At 34.8% G+C, this 24,556-nt stretch overlaps 1 protein-coding gene across 1 annotated transcript in view; it reads left to right on the top strand.

Annotated features, from left to right (window-relative positions):
* The window catches only part of SNTG1 (syntrophin gamma 1), a gene marked incomplete at both ends in the record, with an annotated part of 148,441 nt that overhangs the window by 86,636 nt on the left and 37,249 nt on the right, over positions 1-24,556 (top strand). The window contains 2 exons of the mRNA XM_080339988.1: positions 18,917-19,033; positions 22,329-22,400. Of these exons, the coding sequence (XP_080196114.1) occupies positions 18,917-19,033; positions 22,329-22,400 (189 nt within the window). The remainder of the gene's footprint in view (positions 1-18,916; positions 19,034-22,328; positions 22,401-24,556) is intronic.

Raw genomic sequence — 24,556 nt, 5'->3', positions numbered from 1 at the left:
AGTGTAACTAACAAGGGAGGGGTTATTATAATTTTGTTTGCTACTATCTTCATGAGAAGGTCCAAAAATCACGATAAAGGTATTACAATAATAATAAAAAATAGCAACTATAAGGGTATATATAAATACAGTTAGAATAAATAAAACATAAAAAAAAACGGTTTGGTACATTTTTATTTGCCCTTAATTCTCAGTTCTTTGCACTATAGTTACTCAGATTTGTTGTCACTTTTGTCTCACTCGCCTCCTGAAGTCACAGAAAGGAAGTGATTTGTCACATTCAGTAACTGAAGGAAACAGTTGCATTTAGGCATTTTCAGAACAGTTACTGGAACATCAGTTGCTGGTGGTGGCAAGGAAATGCTCCTATCTCAAAAGAAGGGGAGACAAAATGTCCAGTAAATAAAAATTAGTAAACTAGATACTTTTTCAATTTCATTATTCACTTTGAACTTACATATTTGTTTTTTTATTACTGTAAAAAAAAACCAACAAAAATACATATAACAGTTATAATGTCCCATCATGCTGACATTAATTCAGTCATCTCTACTGTTGTGGAACTCCTGGTATTTGTGATCAGTAAGACATGTTTCTCTTCACTATAATTCCAATGGAAAACAAAAAAAAACTTTCTCAGCTTGAATAGCTTGTTCGTCATGTTATCCATTAGGACAGCCTGCAATTAATTTGTTCTATCATCAACATCAGTCGCTATATTGTGACAGAATCACCATGAACCATTTCAAGAAAGTCATCCAAAAAATCAAACTGAAAAAAGAGGGACCGATTTGATGGTCAGTGAGACTGGTAAGATTTCAATGCCCATCAAATACTGGAAAGAAAAAGCTTTATTGATATGTGGCTACTTTGGAGTTTTGGGGAACATTAATTTCAAAAACAGAGTCCTTTTTTGGGTTTACCTTATGTAAAGAAGGTTGTGGTTCTTTATTGTAGAAGCAGCTAGGAAATATAACCTAATTTAAATTAAATAAGGTATTTTTGAGAAGAATCAGAAAAGACTACACAGATGTAAGGTTAATTTCTGTCTTTGATATTCAGCAGACATTAACATGATAAGCAAGGAAGGAACAGGCCTTTTCACTTGTTACATTAATACATTTTTTTATTTTAATATTAAATTACCATTTTGACTACTTTTGTCATCTTGACATTTATTTTAATAAAATGCATTTTTGTATAAGAGGTTGAATAACTAGTTTCAACTTGTTTCTGCAAGCACATAATGAACTTGAACTCTGAAACTGACCTGATTGCGATTTTACTTCTAGATTTTTTCTTACAATATATTTTACTTAAAATGATTAATCCAAACTAGAAGCATGTTAGCTGTTTAGGATGGAAATACCTCTATGTCTTATTGTATATCCTATGCATCTTGTTCAATCAAAAGCAGTAATAAGACAAACTCAGAGAGTTTCTAAACACCTATAATGAATATTTTAAAGTCACTTTATTTAATACACATCTATTGACTAAGAATTTTTAAAGTACTATCTTTAATCCATACAGGTGGAAAAGATTTGAAAGATCTTGTGGCTTTTCAGTTCACCCTCAGTGACAAAATCTCTACAGTATATTTTACATTTCCTCCCCATGTATCTGAAGATTTGTGATAAATATCAATAAATTTAATTGTTTAATGTTTTCTCTCAAACATCATCCTTTTGCTAAGTATCCAGTTCCTAAGGGAATTAATATGTTTCTCACACTTAGATATTACTAGAAGAAGACTACACAGGCAAAATGTTGTTGAAGAAGATTGTGGGAGAAGAGGGAAATTAAAGTTCCCCTTGTCTGAGCTGACAATGATGAACATTTAAAGGTTGCAAAAAAAAAAAAAAAAGAAAATTAGCAACATCTTTGAAAAATGTTTGTTTTGTTTTGTTTTTTTTTTCGTTTGCTGTTTTTCGTTTAATTGTTCATTTTATATTAGTACTATATATATACAGGTTACATATATTGCCATCATAGAGAAAATATCCATAAATCCAAGGAAAAATTATTTAGACCTCATAGCAGAGAACACAATATTTCAAGGTTTCAGCCAGAGGCTTCTCTGTTTGGTGAGCCACGATGGGAAACACAAGCATGTTCCTTTTTCTTGGAGCTCGTCGCTGCTGTTCAGCTGCTACACTGAGTGCAGCAAATGTCAGTTCCTGCAAGCACCATCATTAGACAAGTGATTTCTGAAAGGTGCCATTGACATCCCTGCTAACCCTTTCCAAATGACAGGAAAATACACCCTACCTCAAAAAAGTGTGGTGGTGTATTGAGGACAAGCACTGCCCATTCCTTTTCAAGTCCTGATCTTTACATTAACCACCATGAGTTTGTGCTTATGATGAACTCAGCTGCAAATCAACTTGATAGCAACTAGGGGAATCAGCATCAAACAGTTTTTCTTCCAAAATCTTCAGATCCTTCTTAGGATGGGAAACCAAATGTAGGCATCCAGCTACTGGAGATTTTATTACACATTATAACTCTTATTGGCTATTTGATTTTATTGGGATTTAGCTGATTGCCGGGCCAGGAAGATGAATTGGTTACATCTGGTTTAGGTATGCAGTGGAATTCAAGGTTTAGATCTAAATCTTAGTATGGCCTTCAGTTCACCTCTTCCTATCCCTACGTATACAAGTAAATACAATGTCTATTAAATTGCAGTCAGGAAAGTCATAACTTTTTGATTGCACTTTTAACTTATTTTACTCAACAAGCTAGTGGCCAGGGAGCTGATTTTCTGTTTTACTGGTTTATGGTTATGTTCACATACTTGTTCACAAATGCAATAAATAGCCTCTTACTTCTCTACTACACAGACAAAAGTCAAGTCTCAAGGTTTCACATGAAACAGAGATTAAAATGTCTTGGCAAAGCAGTGTATTTAAAAGTTTATTTTCCCCTACTGTACATTTAATCTCTATTAAGATGAATTTAGAGGCAATAACCTTCCATCTTTCATCAATGCTGAGTTCACAAAAAAATTATAATGGGGAAGAATTCTACAACCCTGGATGGACACTGTTTCTCTTCTATGCACAGGCAGCATGAGCATTTTTGAAAGACTTGTCTTGCCTCTACAGAAGATGAGATATTCTCATTAAATAATTTTAATTTTCATTTTGAAGAAGAATCCCTTTAGAATTTTCCTGCATTTGTGAGGAAAGAATTGGTAGCTGTCTTGTTCAGAGAATGTGTATGAGAATGACTCAGTGTTTCCATCTCCACAACTATGTTTAACAGTTTTAAAACAACATTGTGGCACAATGAACTGATCCCACACTAAAGCAAGAACCTGGGGTATAATTGCTCAAGTGAAATTCCACAGCACTATTACACTTAAAAATGCCAATTGCACTGCTCAGGTGGCCTGATAAGACATCTGTTCTAGTGATAAACATTAGTATGAAAGAAAACACACACCATTTTTTTTTTAATTGTAGAATAATAACCTTTAAGATGACATTGGTATTGTATTAAGATTTTTAAAGTGGACTGATTAAACACTGTTCTACTGAAATGTGACATGTCCTCAAAGAAAAGCAAGTCATTACTCTAGAAGCACATTAAGGTCAGTGTTTTTGCTCCCTCATCTTAAGTGTATATACTTTTCTTCTATTATTATTTCTTTTTTTTTTTCAGATTTTGCATGACTGTTGAATTAATTATTTTTTCAAAATGCCAGTACCATAGTTCCTCAGAGTAGCCATTCTGTAGCTCTTGACTGACAGTTATTGAACTTTCAGGTCCTATGGTACATCTGCTGTATCACCATCTGTTGTCACAGTAAGGACTTGATCAGGTTTATTTTGAAGGAAATGAAGCTTCTATTGTTAAATGTTTATTGAAACACACAGGGGAAGCTGCGTACTTGCTGTTAAATTAAGCAGAAGTGCACGATAGGGTGTAAATTATGCTGTGCTAATTCCTTTCATTGTATTGTCAGACATCTATGGCACTTGGCATGGATTATTGCTCCATAACACAAACCCTTGCAAGGCTTATGTTGCTTATTAATAGTTTATTGAGATTTCTCTAAAATAAAAGGTATATCTATCTATCTATTTAAAAAATATGTTTGGTTGACATTAAATACTTTGAGCACTTTCTTTCATTGTCTTAAATGCTTCTGAGGCACTCTCTTATAAAAACTATGCTTCCCATGGTAAATAAAAGACTTTTCTTCCATTTACGTTGTAGTCCAGAGTAGCTTTTGAATTTCAGGACATAAAAAAGTTTTAGAAGTGCAATACGCACCATAGACTATTAGCATTTTTAGACTGAGGATACCTACATGTTAACTTTTGAGAGGAAGGTCAAACTACATCTTGAAGACAGATGATTACCTGATGAGCTAGATAACCTTCATGTTGTGAGTCACTCCATGTAGTTATTGGATAGCAGTGCTTATATCCTAGGGCTGCATACTCTATAGCCCATGAAAGGAAGGAAGTAATTTGGACACCTACTGGAAATTTAGGTGATAGAAAAGAGTGATTAGATCAAGTTCTTATTTAAATCTCAAACTATAAAAAGCTGTGTGTTAAATCATTTCTTCATGTCCAGCAAATTCAGTTTTGCCTCAGGTATGGACTTAATCTTCATTTACATATTTTTCTCTTTTATCTTCTCTTTTTTTTTTTTTTTTTTTTTCCCCCTAATGTTAACTTGTCAGTATAACAAGTATTAGCTAGCTATTTTTTCCTCTGCAATATTAATGTAACTCCCTGAAAACTCCTCTTCATAAGGGTAAGTTTTGCCTCACCAAACTCAGTGACCACATCTATGTTACATCTGTGTTCAGATTTTTCACAATACAGGGATGAATGTACTGTATTCTTCACCAAAGCCTGAAACGGGGCAGATGAATGAGAGGAGTCTAAATGCCTTGTTCTGTCCTAGACATTTAAAACTGAGTGAAATAAACAGACCTGTCTCACAACTAGGTATTAGTAACTGGAATCCTAAATTTATAAACAGATAAACAAATGTTACTTATTTTCTGGTTCTCAAAGAAGAGTTACTAGATATTGTATGTATTTTACTGACATTTCAAGGGTAAATTACAGACAGGACTTAAGAATCTACAGGGAAGTGATATGATGCCTAGCTCTTATCCATTTGGTTTCTGAAGAATGGAGAACTACCGGGATAAGATCCAAAATAGCCAGGGTGTAGCACTGCCTCAGGCAGCTCACAGGGACCAGTCTGACAGCCCTTCTCTCTTTGTGGCTTAAGAGTTTGAGTCAAAGCTCCATTCATGTCAGATTCAAAGCTCTGAATGCTTCCACAAAGACCCTAAGAAATTAATGGAAGTTCCTGCTCTAGATAGATAGATAGATAGATAGATAGATAGATAGACAGATAGACAGATAGATAGATAGATAGATAGATAGATAGATAGATAGATAGATGGATGATAGATAAACATACTTTAAGAAAGAATATGTTTATGCCTACTTGCCTATTTTGGGGTGGCAGTCATGGCAAGTATTCAACTGGTAAGTGGACAGCTTGATCTACTGCTTTTCAGATTAAGTTGTTCTAACCAAATCTTTCACCTTGTTTTACAGTCCTCTGAGGTGTGAAAACAGGCTCTTTCTGATCTCACATGTCCTGCCTGTCTTTCTGCGTAGTGTCATAGTTTCAACAGGAGCTCTACAGCTTTTAGCTTGATGTTTAGGTTAGAAGATGAAAGATACAGGTTTGACACACTGACTTTGTGAGTGTCACAGTTGCTAGGTTGCTGGAAAAAAAGGCTTTCCCTTCAGCTGCTACTTTGCAACAATATGATCTAAACATTTTTTAATAAACCTGACTCTGCCCATATGCATCCAGGGTTCTACTGAATCAGACTACCCCCAGCAGATTTAGGCAGAGGAATAATTGCTTCCTGATTTGTCATAAAGCTTTAACATGGACAAATATTTGCAGTTGTTCCCAGAAGCGTAATTTCATATCTACGATGAGGTCAGACAGTGAGAAACCACCAAATTTAAATAGCAATCTGATAATTTGTTCTTGTCGCATCATGTTATCCCTGTGTTCTATTTATATGTGTGACATAATTAAATCCTGCTTTAAGTCTCTAAATTTATTCAGATCTGATATTTTGCCACTTACCCAAGGAATGGGATATGCAACATAAATAGGACAGTGAAAAGGATACCTGCAATTTAAAAGACTGAGTTTTTTGGAAGGGGTGGATATTTATGATGTCTGAGACTGGAAACATAAGTAGCAAATGTGAAACTAAGAAAGGGCCATTTTTTTTTATTCTGATGGAATAAATGCTTGTGTCTTTTTCATTTATTTTATTGCTCAACAGGATTTTTAGCTACTATCCAAACAGGCCTACAAAACAGGAAGAGAGGAAGCAAATTTTAGCATTCTTGTTTAGAAATAGATGCCTTGAATGATCATAGAATCATAGAGTCATAGAATGTTTTGTGTTGGAAGGGACCCTGAAGATCATTTAGTTCCAACCCACCTGCTATGGGCAGGGTTACATCCCACTATACCAGATTACTCAAAGCCCCATCCAACCTGACCTTGAGCATTTCCAGGGATAAGGCAACCACAACTTCTCTGGAAAGCCTGTTCCAGTGCCTCACTACCCTCATGGTGAAGAATTTCTTCCTTAAATCTACTCTAAATCTACCCTCTTTCAGTTTAAAGCGTCTATACTTTCTCCTATCACTACATTTCCTTGTAAAAAGTCCCTCTCCAGCTTTCCTGTATCCCACCTTTAGGTACTTGAAGGAGGCTATAAAGTCTCCTTGGACCCTTCTCTTCTCCAGGCTGAACAAACCCAACTCTCTCAGCATTTCCTTATAAGACAAGTGTTTCAGTCCTCATGGCCCTTCTCTGGACTCACTACAACAGGTCAATGTCCTTCTTATGTTGGGGGTCCCAGAAATGAATGCAGTACTCCAGGTGGGGTCTCACAACACTGGAGAAAAGGGGGAGAATCATTTCCCTTGACTTGCTAGTTCCACTTCTTTTGATGCAGCCCAAGATATGCTTGGCTTTCTGGACTGCAAGCACACATTGCCAGGTTGTGTTGAGCTTCTCATCAATCAACATCCCCAAGCCCTTCTCCTTGAGGCTACTCTCAATCCATTCTCTACCCCACCTGTATTTGTGCTTGGGATTGCCCCAACCCATGTGCAGGACCTTGCACTGGGCCTTGTTGAACTTCATAAGGTTTGCACGAGCCCATCTCTCAAACCCATCAAAGTCCCTCTGGATGACATCCCTTCCGTCCAGTGTGTTGACTGCATCACACGGCTTGGTGTCATCAGCAAACTTGCTGAGAGTGCACTCAATCCCACTGTCCATGTTGCTGACAAAGATGTTAAACAGCACCAGTCCCAGTACTGACCCCTGAGAAACACAACTCATCACTGGTTGCAACTCCTTGAGTGTGACCATCAAGCCAATTCTTCATCCACCATGTGGTCCATCCATCAAAACCATGTCTCTCCAATTTAGAGACAAGGATGTCATGCTGGACAGTGTCAAATGCTTTACACAAGTGCAGGTAGATGACGCCAAGTTGCATATGTTCTATATCTCTCTGCTTTCTGACAAGTTCCTGAAAGGTGGTAACAAAGACAGGAAAGGAGGAAACTGAGTCACCATATCCACAAAAGATATAGGTCATCTTTATTTTATAGTTATAGTTATACTTAAAAATATTTGGTTTTGGTTTTGTTTTGTTTGGTTTGGTTTGGTTTGGGTTTTTTTTGTTTGCTTTTGTTTTTGTTTCTGTTTTTCTCTAACCTCACCTTAATTCAGGAACAGTTAATATCCATAGCTTACCAGACATTAATTTGTTCTGTCTGGCCATTTTGGAATTTTCATTGGAGGGTGAGGCTAGAAATAAAAACATACTTGATTGTATTATCTCTTTCATTGCATAAAGTGAGTGTAAAAGTTCCCAAGAATAACATTCATTTTAGTAGATTAGAATGAAGGTATTCAGTAGGACTATAAACACATTATTCTTTGGGGAATTGTGTTATCTAAATAAAATAATTGGAATCAATGAAGCATATACTTCTACTGAAGATCTTCCATTGAAGGAACACATGGGATTCAAAAGGCTTTAAAAAAGTATTTTTAATTACAATTTACTTTAAGGGGAGAGGTGAATATGCCTTCCATTTTTTATCATTCATTTATTTTACATCCATGCAGATGATTGGTGCTTCATATCATACCCTGTGAAAGGAAAAAATATTTATTAAATCTGTTGAATTTCTAAGAACTAAACAGAATTATGTGGACCTCAGGTGGTCATTTACCTTCTCCCTTTCATCACAATAATATTACGTGGTACCGGTAATACAGTTGTAACCTGAATTTGAGAAAATAGTTGATGTGTAAAAAAGTATAAAGCAATTGACAATTTATGTGTTACCTACAAAAGAAGACAGCGACAACAACAAAACACACACAAAATAAAAAACAACAAAAAAAATATTAATAAATGAAAATGTCTGAGGGAAAACTGACAATGGCAATAAAATTTTAGTTAATTGCAAATGCAGAAACATTCCCTAGAAAATCATTATATAACAACACTTTTTTGGGTTTTTTTGGGTTTGGTTTTTTTTTTTTTTTTAAACAGTTATATTTCCTTGTAAGGAGACATGGTTTACTGAACAATATCAGTTACATTAATAGTTTTAGCACCTTAGAGAACTTTTACTTTCAGGCTTACTATTTTGGGAAACAAAACTTGTGAAGTCCATCCTATTTTATGACACATCAAACATATTTCACAGTGGCAAATAGATAAACTATTGTCATGAGTTGTCAAGTGAAAAAATGACTTAATTTTCATTATTTATAGTAATTTATAAACAAATTATTATAATTTAAGAATAAACATTTTTCTTTCTTGGAATATGTCTCTGTGATGCTGGGTTTAGAACCAGAAAAAGTCCACCTTTACTTATGAAGAATGATTCTGGAAAATGGTGCAGGTCTGGAGAGTTGAAATGAAGAAAAAGAAACTAAGAAAAGAAAGGAGAAAAAATAGTAGATAGGCAATGCTGTGGCCAGGAACTTTCAGCCAAGATCTACACAGACGTCTGGCTTCTTTCTTCCTAAAAACATGTGTCTACCTGATGGCTCTGGTGATGTGTAAGTGCTGAGTGTCCAGAGTCACTTGATCCAACTGGCATGCTCAACATAGCTCTGAAGTCCTGCAGGATCAAGATACAACAGTATGTGGTTTATAGCTGCTTTCTTTAAACATACAGCCTGAAGTCATGCTGTTTCCAATTATTTGTTTAACAGCCCACTGTTTATGCTACTTGGTTAATAGAAGCAAGAGTCACTCATCACTCCATCCTATTGCTCCCACAAGACTGCCCTAATGGTGGTAGGTTCAGAAAATATGCCAGCCTCTCCTTCCCCTCCTACTGGAGTAGGATGCCTTTCAAAACCATTCCCAAACAGTGGGAGAGTGTGCAAAAAGGACACAGAGCCCTGAGACTATGCACAAAATCCTCGTAGAAAAGATGCCTTCTGTGAGAGGAGAAAGTTCTGCCTAAGTATTAATTATGAGTTCACATCGATCAATTGTTTGATGAAGTTCCTGTAGGTCATCATCTGCACTTCATAGGATCTTGAACTATTCCATCAGGATCTCTCATTCAGCCACACAGACAGCACTCACAGGAGACTTTTATATGTTGTCTTCTCTGTGGGTGAAGGAGCCTTCCTGTCCCTCTATAGAGTTCTCTGTGGATACAGAGTCCCAGTGACCAACACTGAAGTTAGAGCTTTGTTCAGGACCCAGTCTTATTTTTGGAGCATTTACATTCTTTATGGGTTGTATCCCTTGGTTGTCCATGTCATGCAACATATAGCATAAAAGAAAAAAAAAAAAAAAAGAGTGGAAAAAAGCTATGATATTACTCCAAAACAATTTTTATTCCTTGTTATTCCTTAAAGACTAAGCTTTTCTAGTGAAACTAAAAAAATCCATGGAAATACTGAGATGTCAGAGACAAGTCAACTATTGACAGGCAACAGACACCACCCCATTGTCAAAAAATAATTAAGTGCAAGATGAGTTCAATACATGTTCCGAACTCTATTGTTAACTCCCTGTCAGAGGCCATTCATATATAACCAGAAAAAGATCCTTATATATATAATTTCAATCTAAATATCAGGCAAATTAGAATAGTTTATTCTAAAAAGTAAAAAAAAAAAAAAAAAAAAAAAATTAGATTACTTTAAAAATTATTACAAAAAGTGTGAAAACAATATTATATAGAATATACCCATTATCATGTTCTTAATCTAATCATCCCTTCAGGTTTTTCTCAGTTCCTAGAGGAGGGATTTTAGCAGTCGTTTTCCTCCATCTTACTGTCTTTCAGAATGGGACTTCATTCTGGTTCTCTTTCTCAACACAGTAGTATTTGGATAGCACTGTTTGAAAAACAATATTTAAAATGGTTCCAGAGTAGCCCCACTTCTCCTTCTCACTTAGTAATTTATTTAGGAAGATTTTTTATTTACTTTAAGAGTAAGAATGCAAGTTACATATGAATACTTTAGTCTTTTACATGCCACCTTTTCCATTCTGTTTGGCAAGTCAACTGACTTACAAGTGGTTTGAAGGTATTTAGCATCTGTATTCTCATCTGAATTCTTATCTTCTTTTTCCCTTCCTCCTCAGACTCCATAGAATATCAGAGTCCTTCACATGTCATAACTCTTTCCCCCTCACCCCCCGTTAATAACTGAGGAGGGATGATAGGATTCATCTTTCGTTTCTCAATAGTTGTTTATGGGCAATAGAAGAGTCCTACTACCTTCAGTCTCAAGGGTGCCTTATCTGCAGGCAGTCTGTACTAGAAATCCCTTTCCAGAGCGTATTTTAAGGCTGAAAGTCTGTAGGGAGGAATTTGATACATTGCCCCATTGAAAATCGAGGTAGGTATGAAACTGGTAAATTCAGAAAAACCTGGACAGCTACAAATGTTCAGATTACGAAACGTGAACTACTGTATGTACTACTGTGTGTGCCACCAAAGAATAATATGACACTGTAATAAAAACAATGGTGAAGCTAGTTTGCTAAGAATAATTAGTCAAGACTATTTTAAAACCAATTCCAACACAGATATGACTGCTTTGAGATCAAAGACTCATGAAATAACAATTATTTAGATTGGATGAGCTGTTGTAGGTCACCTGATCAAAACCCTGTTTAAAGAAGGGCCAACATAAATCAAATTGCTCAGGACTTTGCCCAGTCAAGTGCTGAATATATTTAAAAATTGATATTTCATAACATCTCTCACTAAGAGAAATAATCCAACATTTTCTGTATTCTTTAACCACTAAAAGACATCAAAGGTTCTTTGGTATATGATTTCTTTACCATAATTCCACAAGATAGATAATAAATCTCTTCCTGTAGATCTAGCAAGGTACTCTGAATTTCAACTGCAGAATATTTATTTGTTTTTATAAAAATAGTTTATTTTTCAGACTGTTGTCTGAAACTTCGTTGTTATGCACTGAATAGCTGTTGCTGGAGATACTGATGCCCAGAAAGTTCAAGAAGAAAATTCAGTAATGTTTTTTGTAAAAGAGACATCTGTCCACATTAATAGTTGTAAAGAAATGCTGACTACACCATACCCAACAGTGTTGCATGTCATTTGCCATCATGTTAATGACTGCTATAGTTGTTAATCTTTGAGGAATTATATATATTATTTTTTATTTGGCTCCAATAATTGCTCCGTTATGTGAATTTCTGTGAATGTGAAAATTGGTTTTAAATGGTGTTTTACCTTGTTTTAATATATACAGTCCTTCCCTTGATGATGTGAGTTCTTAGAAATTAGGTGACCTTCCTTGAATCTTTATCATTTTTTTTCATAACAAAAAAAACCCTACCTAACCACCAGCTGACCTTTGATAGATCTTCTTTATCACAGAAAAATCATGGTGCTGGTGAGGAAGGAAAAAAACGCATGTTGCTACTACTTCTTCATTCATACTCTCTTAATTCAAAACAATTCATTAACTGAGCATGGATTATGAAAGCTAAAAAATAGTGGATTTATGCAGAAATCTGAGTACTGTTTGTACTTTTTATAATGAAATTTCACCTCTTGATGGCTTTTTCTTCTTTCAGTTGCATGCACCGAATTCTTAAAAAATGAATGAGTTGCTAAAAAGCAATGTAATTCTAGTCTGAAGTTATGAAGTATGAAGTTTATTTATATTTATTTTTATTTATTTTTCTGAGAGTATATAAGTGGTAATTGTGTTCTCTGAGAGCCCCGAGAAAGCCTTAAGAACAATTTAAGCTTGCAGAAGTTATTTGATAAGCAGATAGGACATAAAATAGTTATTTCTCATTATCAATAGCAAGATATGTTTTTCAAACATTAATAACATTAATAGCTTTTTTTTTTTTTTTCAGTTTATAACTATTGCTGTTTTAATGACTAAGTTTAGAAAGTAAAAATTTGGCTTCCTAATAGTCTTCACCCAGTAGCCATGCATAACATTATTGCATAGATTTGTTATTTTGGTTTCATCAGAGGACAAAACATTTAAATATAATATTTTAAGCCTAAACAGGCTTTTGTATACTTACATATATATCTGCACTGCTGATTTTATGAAAAGTTCAGACTTCAATCTCACAAAGCTATAAAAATATCTATAAGTCAGGTCCTGTGAAACCATTATTACCAAAAAAGGGACTTATGTCAAATATGTCTTTTCTGCTGTGCAAGCAATGACACCAGAGACTTAAAAAACTGCTTTTGATATACACTGAATATTTGCAGTCTTATTCTGGCTTTGTGAGCACATTGAAATGTAAATGTCTAATTCTATAGAAATGTAATTATGTGCAAACTCAAAAGATTAATTACTAAAATTAATTACAAAGAAATCTAACCTATTATCCATCATCTATATTTTCTACATGCTCAGACATTTGGGGTTATCACATTTTATGGTTACCTTCTCCTTTGGATGAAGCAGAAATCTAGCAGACTTTCAGAATGAGAACGAAGCAGTGGCATGAGTAGCATGATCTCAAAGACAGCCAGATAACCTAAATTGCACTTGTCCTGCCCAAGTTCTGCTTACTGGTTCTTTTCAGAGAAACAGAAAATGGAAATCAAAACAATGTTTGTAACGAGTCATTGAAATGTAATTAAAAAACACTCCTGGGGTGAGTTAAGAATGGTAATAGATGTTTCTGTGAGTAATCCACTCACACTGGTACCACAATTTTTTTTTTTTTTAAATTAATCAGTCAATATTCTGCAAGCCAAGACTAGAATGAGCTCTTTTTATACTGATTCCTTCTAGTAATTTCACACACACATATTAATATAGATTGGTGTCTAATCCTGCAGTTTTCATCCAAGTCTATCTTTGTAAAAAGTTACATAAGGTCTTTCTTGTAAAAAGTCTTAAGAGAGGAATGCTGTACTTTCTAAATGCTAATCACCTCTATTAAACTGAACAAATTCAAACTGTAATGAATTTCAAATATATGTAATTATTCATTGACTTGAATAATTTAAAGGAGGCAAAATACCCCCGAATTTTAATGTTGACATTTTGACAAAGGCACACAGTTGCCCAATTAATGTTCAAATTGACTTTGTCTTCAGAAGAATTTATTTCAATGAACAGATACTTAGAAGTCTTAAATAAGTAAAATGAGTGCTTTGAAGTAAACTGTAGCTATTAACATGTAACATTGGATGAAAAATTGAATAGATTAGACAAAATTTTGCTCTGGATTAGTAAAATATGGCCAAAATGAGATCATGAGAAACCTGGAAAAGCAAGGTACAGATATTTACCTGTTCAGAAAGCATGTAGTCATCACTTTTCAAATCTGTGAAGGGAGTGAAGGCATGAAGTGGCCGATATAGACTTGAACTCTGGCAAGATATGGCAGATCTCATTGGGCAGGTCTTAAAATTCCTTATGGAGTGGTGTGGATATAATGTAAACTGTAACACAGGCTCTTCAAACAGTGCTATTATTGCTGGACTGATACCTGCAGAGGCCCAGGCAAGTTTTGTTACCCTAACCAACTGTCTTCAGTCTGGTTATAATAGTGTATGCTAAGAAAGCAAATATACTCTGTTTTCAGTCTTTGACATAAGTTTTCAGGTATCTGGAGTATAAAGGAAAAATCATCTTCCATAACTGAGAAGCATTTTCTGATTTCTGGTACTGTTTACTTTAAGTCCCCTATTTATTTCCTTAATCTTTGTGTGATGGTTTAAAAAACAGAACAAGACAAAACCAAATGGAAACAGTATATTCAGCTTTGGTCTGGTAACAAGATGACAACATGAGTTCTTACACAGAAAGAAGCTATATAAGATACAATACATTTATAATCTTATAATCTCCGATAATAATTTTTTAATCTCCAATAATAAGCGGATTGCTTAGAGACTAAATAATGTTTTAGTAGGTAGGTGGTTCAAAGATATAAAAGTGGTCTTTGACAGTGAAAGTTCTAAAGCACCTAAGATAGAAAGGAGTAGATATTACAGAGGAGCACTGAAGGGGGAAATTGTTTTGCAAGTGATCATTTTCTGGTTTTATACATTAGTCATTTTTCTAATTTCACGGAATCACAGAATGGTTGAGGTAATAAGGTACCTTTGGAGCTCATCTTGCCCAACCCCCTCTTCAAGCAAGATCAAGTAGAGCAGGTTGCCCAAGACCATGTCCATCCACAATTCAAACCAAAAGTAGTTAATTTCTAACTTTTGAAGTTTAGAAATGAAAGTCAAAGGGAATATTTGCTCAAGCCAGTTTTTTTCTATTAATAATTTCATAGCATAATTTTCTAGAAAATATTGACCATTACTGATGTTTATTTGTCACAAAATGTAAGGAAACAAATGAGGCTTTAAATTATTTTAAATCTAAGCTGAAGGGTATGTAAAATAATGTTTCATGGTCATTTGTCTTTTGTTTATTTGAGATTATTTTTCTTACCCAGACTGCCTTGTTTTAGTGGGCTTTCTTTGTGAACCAGACAGATAATAATTCACAGAATTTTTTTAAAACTTGTTAGTGAAAAGAATACCAGGATTTTAACAAACTTGAAAAATAGGAGACATTTTCACATTATAACAATTTTTTCTAACATGCCTTAAAAATATATATGATGAGTTATGCTGTTGACTTTGAAAAAAATTTCTTACCATAAAAAACCTAAGCCTTTTAAATACAGGACTGTTTTTGCCAATGATTGCATTATCATCACAGTTTTTGTTCCATTTTAGTGTGGTTTACTTGCTTTTCTGCTAACATACATCTATAATGAATTCTGAGACTATCATGCAAAGAAAAAGGTATTAAAACCAGGGTAGAGAGCACTATCTGAGTTCCTTATCCCTCACCATTATTCACAGTGTTGACTAACACATTCATTTGTCTTCTGACTCCAGGTTTATTCTGTTACCCTACAGACTGTTTCACATAATATGAGTATGAAAGTGAGTCTTCCAAGATAAAAAGCTGCCAGGGCATCTGTTCTGATCTTTAAATTGCTTCACTTATTTAATATCACATACATTTTACATTTATTTGGGAGATTTGGGTGGGTTTTTTTTTTTTTGTATTTTTGTCTTAGTGCTTTTCCTAAAATATAGTAAAATTTGTGTTAAAAGTCTAGAGAAGTACTCTGAAAGTCAAGGCTATTTAAGACATTTTAGCAATATGTAGGACTGGTGTGAAATACAGCGATTTATGGTAATTTGTCTTGCTTGATTAGGATGTCCATGTGACCTAAGTACATACTAAATAGGAGGTTACAGATATTTGAAAGAAGAAAGCATCCTGTTTCATTTATCATTTATGGATTTTTTAAACTGTACATGATTTAACTCATAAACTGTTATAACTTCTTGAATATTTGTTACTGAACCAACATCCAGTAAGTCAGCTAATTTGTGTCACCATTTGATTTTGAGATGTGAGTTGCTTCAGGTAAGTTAGAAACCGGGACTGCAAAAATCACCTTTTAAGTGAAATGTTATCACAAATAAAATCTGTTTTCCCCACCACTGCCACCTTTGTTGATAATTGTCACTAGTTGATAGGGATGCAAAAAACTTTTCTACGATCTCACAAGTCAAATTTCGTATTCCTATACTATTTCAATAGATATATACACATGAACTATTATTTTGGAAAAGTCAGATCCCTTTCCAAATAAATAATTTTCTTAAAGTTGTTCATAGTCAAAGCTTTATTAGAAGTCAAAATATTTAGCATTAATGTAAAAGTCTCAAGAACGTGGCCTCTACATTATCTCATAATGGAAAATTTTTCAACAGTTTCTCAGCTTCATTATATAAAAACTACAATATATTACCTAACATCACATGTTCATTGTGTTTAGGTAAGCTGACACCACATTAGTAACCCATAAGTAAAATAGTTATCAAGTATTTGTTCAGTTTAGTCCTGTTTTCCAGAATTTAGCCCATGCTTTTTTAGTCCACACATGTGAATACAGCATGAATACATGAATACAGCAGGTTGTCTGAAAAATCAATCTAATTTCTCCTCATGATCTACAGAGGCAAGGGAAAAATACCTAAAGGAGCATTTGCTGTAAATTTCATGTCTGCTTTAGCGTTAAGGCAATCAAAGATGAAATATCAATACATCTGCACAGCATGAGTGACTGTATACTGTTATTCTGATGAATAGTAGAAGTAAAAATGAGGAATGTGAAAAATCAAACACTAACTGAAAATAGATGACATACAGTGCCACACTGATATTAAATATCATCAAGCAAGATGATATCTTACTGCGTGTCCAATTTTAATGAGACAAATCAAAGATGGAACCAAATCAATTCAGTTTAATTAATTTAAAAATACAGCTGTCTCAATTCCTAGAAATTAGAGATCATTCCTTCTCTTTACAGTGAAACATCAACATTTAATTATTTTTCAAATAGCAAACATTGATACTATAATATAGCCTGAGGTCCAATGGCTAATGTGTTTAAGTATCTGCTGATTTGGTGATTTAAAAAGTTTATAAAACTCAATAATAAGACAGAACTGTACTACAATACTCAAAAATCAGAGTGCTAAACAAAATATTGTCAGGCAATATCTAAGAACTGCATTCTCTGAAATCTCATTCACTCCTGAATGAAGACATAGTCAGGAAAAACAAATAACTGACAGATACAGTAAGAGAAATTTTAGATTATTTCAATTCAATGTTTCTTCCAATTTCCCTAATTTCTGCTGTTTTGTATGTTATCCAATGTAGGATAAGTACAGATTCCCACCCCCCTGACTTGGTAGGAATCTGTAGAGCTCAGTGACTGGAGAGAGGATACACAGACGAGTCAAATCAGTATTAAAAAAAAAGCACTACTATGTTCAGAAGTTTGGCAAGTTTCCCTGTCTCTGTTTATAGACCATTAAATACCTAATAAACCATGATGGAGAGTAATAGTGTAGATTTTGTACACATGAATTTGAAAAAAAACCATTAATTTCCAGTGTGTTACAATAAAAAACAACCAAATGACAAGAAGGAGAAAAAAAAAAACAGATCTCCCAATTTATTTTCATGTATATTCAATGAAGAACTGTGAATGAAAATCCTCTTCCCAACAATAATGAAATAAACTTTTGTAAATCACTTCTTTAAAAGTATGTGACACAAAATCTCAAAGGACAAAACATGCAGTAGGTACGTTTATACTGTAGGTAGACTTACTAACTCATTGACTATTCATATGATTGTATAATAGTTATTTTTCCTGAACTATTTTCCTTACATGTTCATTAGTGACATTTAAGACAGAGAATGCCCCATGACTAATTAATGTATAAGGCAGTTTCACAAAGATATTTAAAAATAGATCTATTCCATTAGCAGCACTGTATGAAATATGAGTTGATCTATTCTCCGTAGCAGTAGTGTACCAGTGCCCACTGGAAATTCTTTTATTGCTAATGGCATGGTTATAAATCAAAAGTTGCATGATGTGTCTACTCCCTGTTCAGATTTTCTCCAGAAGCTGGGGTAGTGGTGACTCATACACAGTTACTAAATAATGATTTGATATTAAATTGCTCAAATTGAATAGATGGATAGGTAGGGAATTAGATCCTAAAATGCATTTGAATAAGTTCTACTTCATACATCTATGTTGGTAGATCTGCAAGCAGTGGTAAGAGTCAACTTACTAGCTGCTACTTCTTAGCTGTTGCTAAAGTCTGTTCAGAATAGTGTCTGAAAACAGTCTATTAGTTTGCTATTCCTAAGCAAGCATGTTCAAAACTCCTACATGGGCATTTTCAGAGGAAAAAAAAATTGCTATCAAAATTTGGGAATAAAATTTGCAAAGTCCTATTGTTTCATGCATAATTGTGAACTTGTGTGTGGAGACTGTATTTACATTGCAGTGCAACAGTTTCTTGATTTTGTATTCCTGCCTAGTGGTTCATTACACTTCACTTGCAATAAATTCCTCAGATGTGATCTGTTAGCAAATATGTAGAATTACTCCAGGGAGCTTTTAACAAGGGAATAGACCTTTAGCATCCACTGAGCATGTGGTTTAGCTTTTTTGTTGTTGCCTGTGCAATAAGTATTTGTTCTGATGTTTTTGGATTGTCATAACAGGCATCCTTTATACAAATATATGATTGTAAGTAAACTGCCGATATACAATGTTGTCTCAGTGGTTCAAGGTTTGTAGCTATGTAACATTTGACAGACATCAGCTTATTTGCATGAAATATTTGCAATTCATTTGAAGAAGGTCTCTGAGGAATTTGACAATGCTATTGGTTTTTACTGTCAGATAGTCTACATGGGCTGGACAGAAGAACGGGAACAAGACTCCCTTCAGGATCGAATGTATGCACCAAAGTTTCTAGCACTGAGGGGATCTTCCCTGTATAAATTTATAGCACCTCCAGTAAGTATATTTCTCATGCTTAGCAGGAATAAGTAAATCTAATAATTTTTTATTAAATGAAGTATTTTCTGTAATATGTGCAAAGTTTTCACAATGAGCTATCACTGATTGAGCTAACAGAATTGCAGCTTAAAGCACTGAAAAGTTCCAAAGGACGTGGTACAGAAGTGACAGAAAATAGCTCTTCATCAGATGACTGGGCATCTAACAAGAACTTCTTTTCCCCTACTTACTTGGGCACTTAGAAAAATACATGAGAAAGCTACAAGTGCTAAAAGGAGGCTTTTCATTTTCCTTTGGCATGCAGAACAAGCCTGAAGCAAGATGGTTAGATTTTAAACAGAACTGTCATTCTAAATTCAAACTGTTGAGATTTGGGGAAATATCAAAGTTTTTTGCATGCTGTAGATATGCCCTAGCTAACTTTTAAGCCAGTAGCTAAGGAGCCAATAACAGTTCCACACCAGCACCAGGGATAGTTGTGCGGATTCATTTGCTCTGTTTATTTGGTGACCTTTCTTACTGCTGCTAAACTGTGTGTTGCCAGATCAGGGCTGTAGCTCCTTCCTGCATCTACCACCCCTCTGGGCAACTTGTTCCTGAGGTACTTCAAAGTCAGTTTGCAAGTCTTTACATCATTCATCAGTCATTACTCATGTTTGCTTAGGAAAGTGTTTAAAAACATGTCAAAGACATGAAGAATGTAAGTAAGTATGAACTAAGAACTTTATGCATTCAGTATTGGTACACTAGTTCATTGGTATGGGAGTTTGGCTTTTGTTGGTGCATATTTCTCAGAACCAGATTTCAATGTCAGATTATGCTGTGAAAGATCTTAATTCAAAAGCAGCTCTCCTGGCTTTGGAAGACCTACCCGAGCATTTGCTGCCTGTCAAATACAGCCACTTCCATCCTAAACACTAGATAGAAGCAGAAAAAGTGCGGAGAGCTCCTGTTCAATACAGAAGAGGAAAGTTATTCTTTTGTAAGCACTATGGAAGGAACTACCAGCCTCTTTACTGAGGAATCCATTATAAATTTCCAGGAGTAGTATTCTGCTGGTGGGTAAATGGCTTATAGGGGATGATTAATGGGCATGGGAGGAACATGTTTGTAATAGAGCTGCAAACCACAGTGATGTGAGTTAAGACAATTTTGGCTAGCTGCTGCTGTGTGAGACAAGCCACCAATCATTGAAGTCTTTATAGGTCTTGTTTCAGCTGAGCTGCAAGTACAGCATGATTTTGCTTTGCCAGAATCTGGTTCTTATTCTAAAACAGAAAGAAAGTTCAAACATAGAGAAAAAATATTTTCTCTACATGGGGTAAGAAGGTTTGATGGTAAGATGGTTTGAAGGTAAGATGTTTGCTGTACTGCAGGTGTGTTTATCTCTTCCGGGGATTACAGAAGATTAAGAACAAACTTTCAATGACACAGTTTAGAGTTTCTATTTTTCAAATGTGTAAAGTGTAGTTTTAAGAAAGATGTAAGTTTTTAAACATAGCTACAAATGGCTTTGTGCTTCAGCAGCAACAGTAACTACTTTTTCTGATGGGGCGATACAATTTTAGCTTGTGTGGTTGGTATTTTGGTGTCAATGGAGCTGTAGCAAGACCCCTGTGCCCATTTCTGTGTTCCTGGTGAGAAAGTTTTTTGTCCTTCCTTCCTTCCTTCCTTCCTTCCTTCCTTCCTTCCTTCCTTCCTTCCTTCCTTCCTTCCTTCCTTCCTTCCTTCCTTCCTTCCTCACATCAATACCTTCTTAGAACTCAGCCATAAAGATTTCCTTACTTTCTCATCCTGTATCAAACAATTTGTTGCCTCTCAGTATTTAGTCACACCCTTAGAAATCCAGTTGAATACCCATACTTCAATAAGACAGTGAAAACTGAGTTTGACAATGACTGCAAATAAAGAAAAATAAATAAAATTCTCATAGAAGAGGAACTATGACACTATTTTTGAACTTTTTGTTCCTGATTGTGATTTTCTTGAAGGCATTTCAGTTATTACAATAGTGTCTATTCCTAAAAATTAGCGAGGGATAGAATTTTCTCATACAACACTGAAATAATTTTGATCAAGAAGGTTTTATACCAAGACAAAGTTTTATATGCATAGATATTTCTCAATCATGTTGTTTTAATGATTGTTTTCTCTTTCAATTAAAAATAAATTGATCTCGTAATATTTTCTTCATATGGTCTGATATATTTTATGATACATTTTTCAAATAATTTTATATTTTTGAATCTTGAAAACTAAAACTTGTGTTTTCATCTTGCCTAACAATTGTAATGATAACACCTGTCTTTGGAGCTGGGCCACTGTTCAATACTTTTTACTGTTAAGATTTTTTTTTCATGTAGAGCCTCAATTTTTATTCTATTTTGTGTGTTCTTCTGTCTTTTGAGACTGTGAATAATTCTTCTTTTTCCGTCTTACAGTGTTTGGAAAGTCATTTTGTTGTGATATTCCCTTGACTGAACATATTCCTTTATTATATTCCCTTACTGAATATATTCATCTATCCCTCTGTCTTATTTAGAGTTTTAACTCTTACCCTTGCACAATTTTATTGAATTGTTTTATTAAGTTAATACCGATAAAAGCAATTGTCAAATCCTGGGGAAAAAACAAAACAAAACAAAACCAAAACCAACCAAACAAAAACACCATAGAGAGAGAGAAGAGATAGACCATTCTTCAAATCTTAGTTTGCAAGAATTTAGGAGTAGATTAATCTTGGTAAGAAAAAAAGAAAGTGTATATTTACCTCTGCAGTTTCTTGCTAGTTTTTATCTCTGGATTTCATGGCATGTGGGGTAAGTGTCTAGAGTATTGCAAGGCTGGTTTTATGGATTTGCAAATAAGATAGGTGGCTGGTAGCAAATTGGGGCATGCAATTACAAGAGGGAGGAAGTGGTGAGAAACATTGTCTTGCAGTCAAGGCTCTGTGAGAAGAATTGAAAGGCTGCATCCCCTCAGAATCTCAATGCAACACCCACCAGTGTGGGCAGGAGGCTTCTAGGGGAAGCCTCATGATTCAGCATGGAGCAGCCTGTATGCGAAGACACTGTGCTGTAAGCACAAACAGGCTGGATGTCTCCCAAGTACTACCTGGATGGAACAATCTGTTCCCTGGTAGTTACCACTCTAGGGCAATGCTTGATCATACTGGCTGAAAAGGGTAGAAAGTTTTAGGGATAGATTTTTTTTTTTTTAAGTAAAATTAATTACTGAAACAAAAATGACTTACATTTCCTGTTTTTTGTTGTTTATTTGATTTTTTTCCAAGGTCACAACCTGGGATTGGACACGAGCTGAGAAAACATTTTCCGTTTATGAAATAATGTGCAAAATTCTCAAGGTATGGTGAGAAAATATAAAATAAATTACCACTTTGTCAGATCAGTTGACAAGCCAGAACATAGCACCAGCTTGCAAAAAGTGATCAATTTTTTTTCCCCTTTGAAGTCAATATCAGAAGTCCTGGTGTCAGTAGATACAGAGCCATACTCCAGAAGGAATGTTTTCAGAAGTGATGGAAAAAATCGAAATAAACTGATTTTGACTAGGAAACTGTTTTATTTCACCATAACACAGTATGTGGTTTATAGTTTTACTTTAGTGGCAGATTTAACCAGTATAACACTTATTTTTCTCACCAAGGAGCTAAAAAAAATAGCAATCAATTCAGTTACTTTCAAATACGTTGATGCAGCTAACAGTGACTGCAATGTAAGATTTTACTGACTGAGAGCAGAGTCTTTAAAATATGCAATACCATTCTGAAAACTTTTGTCTTATTTTTTTCCCATTTCTTCAGTTTGCTTTGACTATAATAAATGGGAAGAAATAATGAAATATATTTAGAAAAGTAAAGCTGTGAGTAGCAGGTTGTATAAGGCTGTTATTGTGCATTACACTTAATTTTTAATTCTGAATTAATTAAGACTTAATATATAAGCTCTTTTCTCCATTTAAAAAACTGTTTTCCAGATGCTCAGCATTTCTCAGTCTAAAACATGAAGAGAGGAAAAGGAGATTAAAAATATTATCTTTTTCCATGTGTTTTCCTGTGTATGTTGGTTTTGGGGTTTTTAGGTCAAAATTGTATAAAAGGTAATTTGGTCTGTTCTGAAGTTTCACCTAGGAAGAGATAGACTAGTAACAAAAAGAAGGGTGAAAAATCATATTTAGAAGCGGTGTTTGTCATTGGGAAGACCTTATATGACATACACAACACATTTCCTAGTTTCTGTAGATCATAGGTGCACTATACTTTCCTTTAGGAGGCAGATTACAGGTGAAACAGGTCAATAAAATTCAGAAACGTTCTACATAAGAGACTTCAAAAATAAGAAACTAAATCTATAGTTTGAAAAAAAAGAAAAAAAAAGAAAAAAAAAAGAAAAAATTTCTGCTAGCAACCTGGAACAGAAAAGTGAAATGTGTTCTTTAACTGCTGCATTGGCCGTGGGGTCTGAAGTCTTCATTAAGGAGTAGAACATCCCAAATGTATGCAAAAATTTGACTCTTTAGTAGTAGTCATCATGTAGGGAGAAAATTAACAGAAAAAGTTAGTCATTCTGTGAAGACAGTACAGAATCATAGGATGGCTGGGATTGGAAGGGACCTCTGGAGATCATCTAGTCTAACCCACCTGCTAAAGCAGGTTCACCTAGAGTATATATTGCACAGGAATGCATCCAAGTGGGTTTTGAATGTCCCCAGAGAAGGAGAGTCCACAACCTCTCCGGGCAGCCTGCTCCAGTGTTCTGGCATCCTCAAAGTAAAGAAGTTTCTCCTCATATTCAGATGGAATCTCCTGTGTTTCAGTCTGTGCCTGTTGCCCCTTATCCTATCATTGGGCACCAATAAATAAAGTCTGGGCCTATCCTGTTGACATCTTGCCCTTGAGATATTTATAAACATTGATGAGATCCCCTCTCAGCCTTCTCTTCTCCAGGCTGAGCAGACCCAGCTCTCTCAGTCTCTCCTCATAAGAAAGATGCTCCAGACCCCTAATCATCCAGCTCTGCACTGGACTCCCTCCCTTGTTGAACTGGAGAGCCCAGAACTGGATGCAGTACTCCAGATGTGGCCTCACCAGGGCAGAATAAAGGGGGAGGAGAACCTCCTTTGACCTGCTGGTCACACCTTTCTTAATGCACCTCAGGATACCATTGGCCTTTTTAGCCCCAAGGGCACATTGTTGACTCATGGTCAACTTGTTGTCAACCAGAACTCCTAAGTCCTTCTCTGCATTACATTATGAACAACACTCTTAGAGCACAGTCAGATTTTGAGAGAGATGAAAAAATGTCACTGTGGTATGCACTTTTTTTTTTAATGTTTCTTTATCACATTATTCATATTCAGTTATTCCTTTATTGTTTGTAAACATGGTCAAGCTTATAAAGTGTTAAAATGTTTCAAACAGGTTCTTTTGCTGATTAAATAATAATAAAATAATAATAAAAAGTAGAAGTAGAAAAATCATAACAATGAAATTGCAGCTTC

Source organism: Nesoenas mayeri (assembly GCF_963082525.1).
Source record: "Nesoenas mayeri genome assembly, chromosome: 2".
NCBI lineage: Eukaryota > Metazoa > Chordata > Aves > Columbiformes > Columbidae > Nesoenas > Nesoenas mayeri.
Note: the sequence above shows the minus strand (reverse complement) of the source record. Positions and strands in the feature narration are given on the sequence as shown.